Genomic DNA, 10706 nt, shown 5'->3' on the forward strand with positions numbered 1-10706 from the left:
AAATTTACTCCCTACAGTTGATGGTGACTCACTCTGAGCACTGAAAGACAGACTCAAAGAAATCACATTCAAGCTGTAAAACCTCTCTATTTACCCTTTTTAATACAAGAGATACATTGGTCTACATTGGACTGTAAACCAGCTTCTAGTTTGCATGTAAGCAACTCTGCCCGTTTTTTTGCCACAGCATCACGTCCTGTAACCTTCCCTCCAGGTGCATTTTAAATAAGCGCTCAGTAAGCAAAGCTCTCTTCTTTCAAGCAAGATAAAACAGTGATGCAGTATTGCAACATGTTTTCAGGATTTAATATTTTTTCTCAGAGAGGGAATTGAAAAATTTAAGCTAGGTGTATACAGTCTGTGACAGAAGATCCCTGGTATAGATACGATGTGCTGAGACACCTCAATACAGATTTGTCATAACATAATAGGTTCTGTGGAAAAACTAATTTCTCCTGTCAAACATTCACTTCTTGGTAATAAAAAAACGTGAATAAAAAAAGTTCAATTGTGTTTTATCTATGCAGATTGGCTGTTCAAGAATTAGCAGAGAAAATGACAGAGGTACAGCAAAAGCCCAGTGTTGCTCACTAAATCATGTCACTGAATTTGTTTCCATGAGTTTTCTACATCTGCCTCACTCTGTTTCTGACTATTTTTTGTAAATAATGGAGAATAACAGTGTCAAAAAAAAACGTATAAGCTAAAACTGTTTAAGAATCTGTAGCCCAGCACTGTTTTATCTATTTTTTAATTATTTGTTTGCTTTGATTTTAGTACTGATATTATCCCCACAACATGTGAAAAGCTTTGATTGTAGTATAAATGATGATCTACATGCGGGGTAAAATGGATATAAACATAATGATTTAAAATAAAACCCTGAGAAGTTGAGGGGGAGGGGCACAAAACAATGAAGCACATTACTTAAGAGTGAAATCAAAGAAAACACATCTGTACATTTTGTGTGGTGGTCTGCATCCAGGGCCGTTTGAAAGTCAAAGGGAGCCAAAAGAAGACCAACAGACACCAGAAGGGGACGTCGGTCTGTGCTTTGATGGGGTGGAATGTCCCTAACCTGAAAAAGAAAGGAAGAGTTGGAAATCAGGTTTAATTGGTAGTCAGCTGCTTTTTCTATCGTCCCCTGGGCCACTTCTCTTACACCCAGCAGAATTAAAGCTATTAGGCATTTAATTTAGACTTGATAAATATCACCTTCAGTAATGAGCTAAGTAATGAAACAGATGGGGAGAAAACCTGCTGCATAATCTTAGCTGCTTTGTCCAGGGGACAGGCAGGTGTTAGGTAGGGGGTCCGTCTGAGCTGCAGGAGATGAAGAGCAGATGACAGGCGTTCTCCGTATGTCCCATTGTCCAGCAGCAGGGCTTTCTCTAGGTGGGACAGAGTGGCTTTCAGATCCCCCTCCTCCTCTTCTATTGCTGCCAGCTCTGAGTGGACTTCGCACCGCATCTCCAGCGACATACTGTACAAAAAATGTTCAGCAACAGCTCATTTCTTGGGGAACTGAAAATCTGTGGCAGTTTTGCTTCTCAAAACTGAAATATTAATGAACTATGTTGATTCTCTGATAAACACAAAGTGACAAATTGCTGGCTTAAACTCAAAATAATTAGAACTGACGACTGCAGAACAAAAACCTGACCAAAATATATCTTTAATCCCCATCAAAAAAAATCTGATGCAATCTTTCATGATGAATAAATTATTAATAAAACAAATACATGAGAAGATATATATTTTTTTACTGAAGTTAAAAGCTAATTTAAAATGTAGTTAAACTTTAACTAAAAAAACTTTCTATGAAAATGTTATCCCTTCAACATATGATGTGACAGTAATTCAGAAAGACATCAATGTTGTTCCATGGAGCAGCGTGAAAGAAAAACCAAATATGACACTACAGGATAATGATCCCTTCTAAACAGCTGGACTGGCCAAGCAAGGCATACAAAAAAATCATATTGGGTAGTAAATTAATATATTTTTTGTTTTAAAATTTTTTTATTTTATATATTTCAAGTACATGAAAAACAAAAGTTCTCAATAATAACCAGCTATTTGTGAGGCATGCAAGAAAAAACCCCAATTGCAAACTTTTGGAGTTTGCCACACTCCATATTAAACTTCATTAAAACTATTACCGGTACCTTAAGTAAGATTAAAGTAAGATTATGTTTTTTGGCAACAAACTCATGCCTACTGCTAAGTATTTTGAAGGATTTGTGATGCTGTGGTGAAGTTTCTTTCCCAAAGGCCCTGGGATCCTTTTCGTAGTGCAAAGCATCATGAAAACTTTAAAATATCAGGGCATTTAAAAAAGAAAAAAACCTGGTGTATGCTGATCTATATAAATCACCACAGTGACCACAAGAAAACAGCTACTCACCTCAGCTTTCAATTGTCTACAGTTGGACCAGTTATTGAACTCTGTAAAATAACCTCAACAGTAACCAAATGGTATCTTTCCACCACACACAAGGATCAAGATGGCAAGGTAAAAAAAAAAAAATGTATATATTTATCCAAGGCTGTATGTTGGAGAACTCCAGCTGGGTGCACCATATTGGGGTCACCAAGTCTCTATAGCTACAATTGATTTTAAAGCCGTCAATACATTTTACCAAGTTCTGCCAATTGCTGTAAAAGGCACTGCAGGTGTAACTGACTGTGAGTTGGAGGAGGTTATAAACCTTTGTGTGTACTCCAGAACCAGGGCCAACTTGATCAGCGGCATCTTGATGCATTTCCTGAGGTTGTGCTGCAGGAGTGGCAGGCAGAGGTGCCACTGGGAAGCACACAACGCCTGCGCAGCCTGGGGCCTCCCTTCCTTCACTGCAGCCTCCAGCCACTGATCCAGCTTCTCTATCTCCTTCAGGCGGGCCTGTGGGAGAACACCTGCACATTGAGGATTTCTCCTCTGGCAATGACAGCACAGCACTTCCATCATTTGGCAACTAAATCTGGATTAAATTGAGCTCAATATGCTAAGTAAGACGATTTTTAATAAGGTCAGTTCTTCCAAAGGGGAAAAAAATGGACACGTGACGGAGGTAACTCTACACTTATTGGCACCGTTGGTAGTGATGTGTAAAACTGAATAATAAATCAGCAGCTGAATTCGACAATGAAATAATTTATAAATATTCAGCCTTGACCACTTTATGCAGTGAGGAGAAATTTCTACTTCAATAGTTGTTTTATATAACGCCAGCAGTGCCAAGCGTAGCACCCTGCTGTTAATCCTTTGTCACTTTTCCAAATGGGAGAGCACATATTCTCCTGTAACATTTGACAAGGTTGGAACCCACAGAGGGAGGGATCTTGGGCCGTTCCAGAGTCCTGGGTAAATTTGTGCATTCTTGTCTTTACCTCAACCCACCAGGTTTCTTTAGATGACCAAGGTAGGAAAAGGGGGTAAGAAAATGGATGGATGGGTTGTACAAAGTATAAAAAGGAGGGGTCCTACGAACTGATGTTTTTCTCTACTGCATAAAAGAGACATAACTGGCTTTGAAGAGTTTCAGGATTCACTTTTACAAATGAAGATCCTCAGAATAGAGAATGAGTCATCAAGACAATGGGCCATTTGCATACAATAACCAGTGAAAATCCATGGATAATAACTGCAATAGATGATTTAGCACCTCCACACTGGCTTTGGAGTAGTCATTCATCTTTGCTCCTTTCTTCAGAAGGTTAATTTCACAGTTGACACATTCCATCATTATGCGTTGGTCAATATTCTAAAAAGACAGAAGAGTCAATTAGCCTGGGTTACTGCTCAGCACTGCACAAAGCATGAGGTGGCAGATCAGAAATTTCTATTAACATTCTAGTCATTAAAGGAATGTGCCGATGTAGTGATGTTTGATTGTGTAGAATGACTGAAAGAACAGAATTCTTTCCTATTAAACAAATTCCACAATAAAGTAATAAAGTGACCTCTTTTTTATTTGTCACAAGCTAAGATAATTTATTCCATCTGAACGGCTGAATTTGGTTTTATGAATAAATTCCCACGTCTCTCCAATTTGTACAGTTGCACATACTTCTCCTTGCCTGAGGTTTTAAAAAGAATATTGACACTTACAACTTCTTCCGCCAACTTCAGCTGTTCCCAACAGTCAGCAGCTACTTCCTGATCCTTCACTTGCAAGGACAGCAGAGCCAACTCCAGCAGGAAGGTAACCCTGCATATCCCAGATAAAAAACATAATTTATATGATTCACGACATTTGAATAGCGTAATCTGAGCCATGCTCGTCCTCTAAAGAGAAGGTTTCTGGTAGGCGGAGGTTTAGGAACAAAGGGGATTTGACTGGGACACTTTGGGTCACGAACCTGTCACAAGGCTGGATGGGAGTTGGGATCTGCTCAGAGCCAGAATGTACAGGTGCTCCACTCTCTTTGGCTGAATCCACAAGGAGAGAGAAAATCTCCCTCAGCTTCACAGAATCCTCCTCTGTCAGCATTTTCTCATTTCGTTCCTTCCACCCACTGCAAACATCAAGAGAGCTGAAGATCTGAGTGCATTTCCACATGTATGCATCCAAGACCATGCACATTTAGCACCTTCATCCCCTTTTTGGTGCGAGTGATATACTCACACCATACATTATATAAATCCAATGCAAACAAATACTATATGGAGCATCGCCTGAGTAATGCTGCTTACGTTTACTGCTGAAATCCAGAGCCATACGGAGCTTTGACATGCTGAGTACATGCCCTTCAGAAAAGGAGTGGGGGTTGGGTTATGCACTAGATGGTGGCACAGGAGATGATAGGCTATGCCTTCACTTAATGCAATCATCATGCCAACATTTAAGCTGCAAGCCAAATTAATCTCTTCCTATTTGAGAGAAGAGTTAACACCAACTACTTCTGTATATGGGTGATATTTTCACTGATTTTGAAAAAGAAACCTGTGTCTACACTGTCTGGGATTCCAACCGAAAACGCTATAAAACCTATGCTGCAGCAGCAGATGGAGCAGACTCTATATGGATCCAGAGCAGTGCGGAAAAGAATGAAATTTGATTTCAGTAGATTTTAAATCTGGATAATAATGGAAAAAGACTAAATATAAAATCCCTATACCCTTTACTTAGTCCTCCTTGCACTGTGTCTGCCCATGCACTCTTCTTCCCTCCCCTCCAGATCTGTCAAAATGACAAACTCTATTCTTACGTTTTGAACTGTTGGATTTCATAAATAACTTTCAAGCTGGTACATTGACTGTTGATTGTATGGAGCTTGTCATCCTGTAACAGTTTCTCCTGGACCTACAGAGAAGAAGACATCCCATCATCACAATATGTTTGACTGAAAGGTGTAATATTACAAAACCTTATTATTGCTATCAGATTTAATATTTGTAGCCAAGGATCGTCTTTTCCCTTCTGGTTAAAATAAAGAACATAGATGTTACAGCACCACCACACGTATAAATGGGACCCCTGCTCAACAGTTGGTGAAAAAAGAACATGTTTCTCTTTTCCCAAGTCGTGTTGTACAGCTGTTTTTCAAATAAGTTTAACAAATTAGTATCATGATGCTTAGAAATTACAGTCAAGATCAAGGTGGTACAATGTATGTTAATCAACATGTCCGAGTTGGCACAACAGCCAATTTTCATCTGTTGATCTAAGAGAAGTAAGAGCAAGAAGCATCTCACAAAACAACTTAACCACTCCACTTTTAATAATCTGCTTACCTGTAATGTATAAAAGCCTGGATAGAGATATGGCGTATGTGACTTGATGAACTTTTCAGTAACTTTGGCATAACATGCAGCGTCCTCCAGTTCTCCAGAATCCAAAATACATTTAACCAACTGTCTGCATAGAAAAAGGGCAAATGTTATGAGTGTATTAAAATCCTAATATGTGTTTGCCAAGTTATTTATCAGATTTTGACAAAAAAAAAATAATTGTGCTGCAAGGACACACAGTATTTAGCTACACAAGCTACTCTGGCTAGTTTGGTATAAGATGCTTTTGATATCCTTGCTTTGGCGTTTTTCATGGATGGAACATTTTCTTCACCGAACAAAGATGGAACAAACATTTGGACCCATGGCATAAAAGGAAAACATGATTTAACAGCTTGCATCAGAACAGATTGTCCTCTTCATAAATAGAAAATGACAACCAAGTACAGTAATTGGGGACGCCAGAAGGCTGAGCTAGTTAAACAGCTTGGTGTGTCATCTCAATAAATTGTGCATGAGTGTGGTCGGATTCAAAAGCATATATATTGGACATATTGGTGAAGTCAGTCACTTGCATCATGAGCTCTGCCCTCCAGCTGTGGTCCTGGTCAGCCACCTCCTCCAAACCTTTTACCACCTGCTTTAAGGAGGGAACCAAATGTTGACACAGTCCAGGCTGAAGGAGAGGACGCACTCCCTGAAAGTAGAGAACTGAAGTGTTGAAGACCAAGAAGTGGGTGCTGTAAGACACAAACCATATACAGGAAAACAAACGGAACACTGAATTATTCATACAATACACTTGCCACCAATTCCATCTTTTAGTACAGCTCACTTCAGACTTGTGTGTCTGCAGAAGCCCTGTGAATTTCTAAATGCGAGTGCATTAATGATGGCTCAATGAGCCAGAGGAGCAGGCACAAGAAACTGTGTGAAATTTGAGGCATGTTTGAATTCAAGGAGCTGTTCTGGAGAAAATTCAGTGAGAAGGGTGTTTGAGTGCTTCTAATTTATTCACTAGAGAGTGCGTAGTGCATTAATCTGAGCTGGATGTATTAGATATGTATTCCCTTTGGTGTTAATTGGTAATACTCATTCGACCCGTTTATTGACAGGTTATGAGTTAATTAGCAAGGAGCTCCAGCAGCGGTTGCTCACAAAGGCTGACCAGAGTCTGCAAAGAGTCTTTCACAGTAACAAGAAGGCAACATATCAGTTACAGCTTCTACTGTTATATTTATTTTAACCCACTCTGCACAGTTTTCTGAAGTTACTTTTAACGTTGAGAGGAATGGATTCTAAACAATAGTTCAGTATTGTGCTTTAACAGTTTACAAATTAAACCTTCAGAGAGACTGTTGATGAGGAGCATACCGAAACTAGAAGGCTGAACACTTCTGAGTGGTAGCATACCTTGGGTCGCTCTTCGCAATTTCAATTGCTTTCAGAAAATCACTCGCAGCCTCCTTGATATCTTTCTGAAATATAAAATAATTGCAAAATAGGGAACTGTCAACATGTCACATAAGAAAACCTAAAAAACACGTACAATAGAGATGTCCAACCCCCAGTCCTTACCGGCTTGTGTCCTACGTGTTGCTGATGTGTCAACAGATCAAATTCAACCGATAATTAGCAGGCTTAACCTGCTAATTAAACCAATTAGGAGGTTTCAGAGAAGATGGGAGTCATTTACTGGATGCCAGTGTGTTGAATGAAGGAACAACTAAAACTTGCAGGACATTTTCCCTTGAACACCGACATTGGACACCGCAATAGCAGACAAACAAAATATTCAAAGAAAAATACTACACATTTTCTAAACTGAAGTAAAAATAATAATGGATAAGGGTTTTAAAAAGGTAAAAGTGTCCACTATTTTATTCATGATCCATTTCCCAGTACCAGCCTGCGGTTCCTGTGTTTTTAAATTATTGGTATCGGAGTCCCTAAAAGTTAACTACTAAAACCTTCTGGTATAGTCGATTTAATGTTGTCTTTACCTCTAAAATCAGAGAAGCAACTTTCAACTGTGTTGTTTGTAAAACTCTGAAAGAGAGACTCTTATAGCTGTTGCAGTTTCCTGTCTGTCATGACTGGTGCTTTGTGCTCAGACAGCTGGAACACCAGTCATTAAATTTACAAACACCAATATCAAAGTGATAGATTTTCTTAAGCAGAAAAACAACCATTCATGTAAGTTATGTCCGAACATGACAGAATGGAACCACATTGAAATATGTTATAAGCAATTATCTATGGCTGAGTCACGACTATGAGGCATCTCAAAACAGAGATTAATAATGCTAATGTTAGACTGCTATGCACTAAACTTCTGTTGCTACACAATATAAATCCCTGTTGAGAAAAACAGATGCTTGAGACACTTCATACTGATAAAAGATACTGTATCATTTGGCTACACTTTAAGACTACTGCATTGTTAAGCATTTGGTATCCCACTAGGATTTGGTATTAGCTAATGGCCAGTCATAAAGGACTTGCATATTGGAAATAAAACATCTTGATCGGGTCCTGCTTACATTTGGTGTACCTCAAGATAAACCCTGCATCTATATCACTCTGGAATAAAAACCCACACATAGTCACCAAACAAACATTCACACATAGTCATGTGCCCAATTTACTGTCCTCACCACACTCTTTGCAGGAGACACAAACAGAGACATCAGCTGGCCCTGGCACATGAGAGCTCGACAGAAAAATTGGTCATGAGGCGGATCACCTTCAAAGTACATATTTAGACATTCAAAGCACATCTGCACGTGCTCCATCTGAAAAAAGAAAGAGGAAGAGGAACACTCAGGGACAAATGCCAAAAAGTTTAATGTTATATGTATTCAGAAAACCATGAAAATCAGAAAATGTTGTTTAAACTTTAAATTGTAAAATCAATGCAGTGCAGTCAAGAGATATCAACCTACGCCTTTTGTAAAGTTTATGTTTATATTTACATATTTTCTGCTAAGAATCGTTTTGTGAGAAACAAGTAGTCCAATAGTGGAAGTGTTGTCAGAGTCAAAGCGATTACAAGTTGACAGAAAACTTACTTTATGATATAGTGAAGAAAAAAAGATAACTAAATATTCCTGTTTTTCATTATTGACATGTTTTGTTCTTACTCAAAACAGTTAATTTTTCAAAGTTTCACAAGCAACATCGAATGCTTAAACGTTTCAGCAGAGCTGGGTTCTACTAACAACAATGGGACTGCTTAAAAACATAGAAAAACAAACTTTAGACTTCATTTACAAGAACAAAACACTCCCAGACTATGATCACAACTGTAAGTGTTGCATTAAAATTCAGTGAATCTTAGTTAACACTGGGATTTTTAAGATTTATCAAAATTTTACTCCACAAATCTTCAAGAAAAACACATTTTTAAAGGAACCAAACTTATTTTAAAAAGTCTTTACTTTATCAGACTACCTTTGTTCCTCCTTGAGTCTCATGCTATTTCACTATAGCAGGAGTGTATGTATACCTTGACATCATTTGCAGTCAGATGCAAATCTTTCAGTCCTGAGGGGTGCTCACAGCATCATGTCTTGCATGACACTTCAGTAGTTATGTGCTCTTTTCAACATAAAATAGCACTTCTCAAAGCATTTTGTGAGAAACTTCAGAGCTGGTGTTTTTCTTAGATCCTATATTCACACTTCACACCTTTATACCAACATGCTAACAAGATATTTACTCTAATTGGTGATCAATCTATATTTAGTGGTCCATTGGGAATTAAAGCAGATGTTGTTGGTTCTTTTGAAAGTGTGAAAATGTGCCAAGTTCCGCTGGAAAATGAAATCAACGTCCTCATAAAGCTTGTCTGAATAGGGGAACAATCTCCACTAAATTCTTGCACGTTTTTTTTTTGTTAATTTTTTATTTCAGCGGGTAGTAAAATACTTCACCTGTAGAGCATTTTCCGCACACATGACGTATAGCTCTGGAGGAATGCGTGGTCCGCGAGCCTCAGCTGGTGTCATGTCTTTAATCATACGGTAAGCAGACTGAAGAGCTTCGAAGTCTGAAAATGTAAAACAAACACCGTGAACTTATATCTCCCACTTTCTATACCTTTCCATATTCGCATGACAAACCTTGGCTCTCCTGTGCTTTCGCTAGATGCTCACGAATATCGAACTCCATTGTATGGAGAAAGTGTAGACGCTGAGGCTAATTTAACACGTGCTGAAGTTGGACTGAAGTTGGTTAATTATCAAATGAAACACCCGCACCTGATTTTAGAAATTAACCGTCAAGACTTTGAAGTTTCTTTCTAAAAGTTTCTAAAAATACGAAACAATAATAATGTTGTCGGTTTTTAACTAAATACATCAACGGTTGTTCAAGTTCTGCACTAAACGATTACTTTGCGTGTTACCCATCTCCAACCGTTCGTTAGTTTGTTGCTGGGGAAGCGTTGCTAAGAGGCGTGTTACATAGCAACAACTGTCCTGCCCGAACTTCACCTACGGCACACGAAAAGGCCATAAAGCTCTCGCTCTCTTTTTTCTCTTTCTGTCTCAATCTCTCTCATCTGTGTCACCATTCATGCCACTTACAGTGCAACTAAATGTTATTGTCCTGGTTGAGCATCTGGAATTCTATTGAATTTATAGATACGTTAAGAAAAGGGAAAAAAAGGAAAAAAGAAAACATTAAATATGTTGATATTTCATCAACATTAATCTTGTTGATGTTGATCATCAACAAGGCAACATTCTGAATTTTACTACTCTAACAGCATCTGTCAAAATATATGAAAACACTTTAAAAGGAGGAACAATTTTAAAAATGTTTTATTACATTTTATTTAAAACAGTTACATGTCAATTCTTTTTTCACTTATATTCTCAAAAAATTTGGAAAATTGTCATCACAGCAACCATACGTTTGTTATTCTTGCTGACCAGATTTATTTTGTACTTGTTTCCAGTAGTATTTA

The 10706-nt window shown here is 38.2% G+C and overlaps 1 protein-coding gene across 6 annotated transcripts in view; it reads right to left on the bottom strand.

Moving 5' to 3' along the window:
- cfap46 (cilia and flagella associated protein 46) overlaps nt 1-10181 on the bottom strand; it is a 55684-nt gene extending 45503 nt beyond the window's left edge. For 4 of the 6 annotated variants that reach the window (XM_008430424.3, XM_008430425.3, XM_008430420.3 and 1 more), the window contains exons 1-13: nt 9859-10181; nt 9670-9785; nt 8392-8529; nt 7148-7212; nt 6310-6474; nt 5738-5861; nt 5212-5306; nt 4363-4518; nt 4112-4211; nt 3666-3764; nt 2712-2902; nt 1258-1483; nt 961-1078 (exon numbers count right to left, since the gene is read on the bottom strand). In XM_008430424.3, coding sequence (XP_008428646.1) covers nt 961-1078; nt 1258-1483; nt 2712-2902; nt 3666-3764; nt 4112-4211; nt 4363-4518; nt 5212-5306; nt 5738-5861; nt 6310-6474; nt 7148-7212; nt 8392-8529; nt 9670-9785; nt 9859-9907 — 1642 coding nt within the window. In that variant the 5' untranslated portion in view covers nt 9908-10181. The remainder of the gene's footprint in view (nt 1-960; nt 1079-1257; nt 1484-2711; nt 2903-3665; nt 3765-4111; nt 4212-4362; nt 4519-5211; nt 5307-5737; nt 5862-6309; nt 6475-7147; nt 7213-8391; nt 8530-9669; nt 9786-9858) is intronic. The other 2 variants (XM_008430421.3, XM_081616296.1) reach the window with 2 other exon arrangements.
- Nucleotides 10182-10706: the final 525 nt, after the last annotated feature.

The sequence above is a fragment of the Poecilia reticulata genome, chromosome 15, assembly GCF_904066995.2.
Source record: "Poecilia reticulata chromosome 15, P_reticulata-male-v2, whole genome shotgun sequence".
Classification (NCBI taxonomy): Eukaryota; Metazoa; Chordata; class Actinopteri; order Cyprinodontiformes; family Poeciliidae; genus Poecilia; species Poecilia reticulata.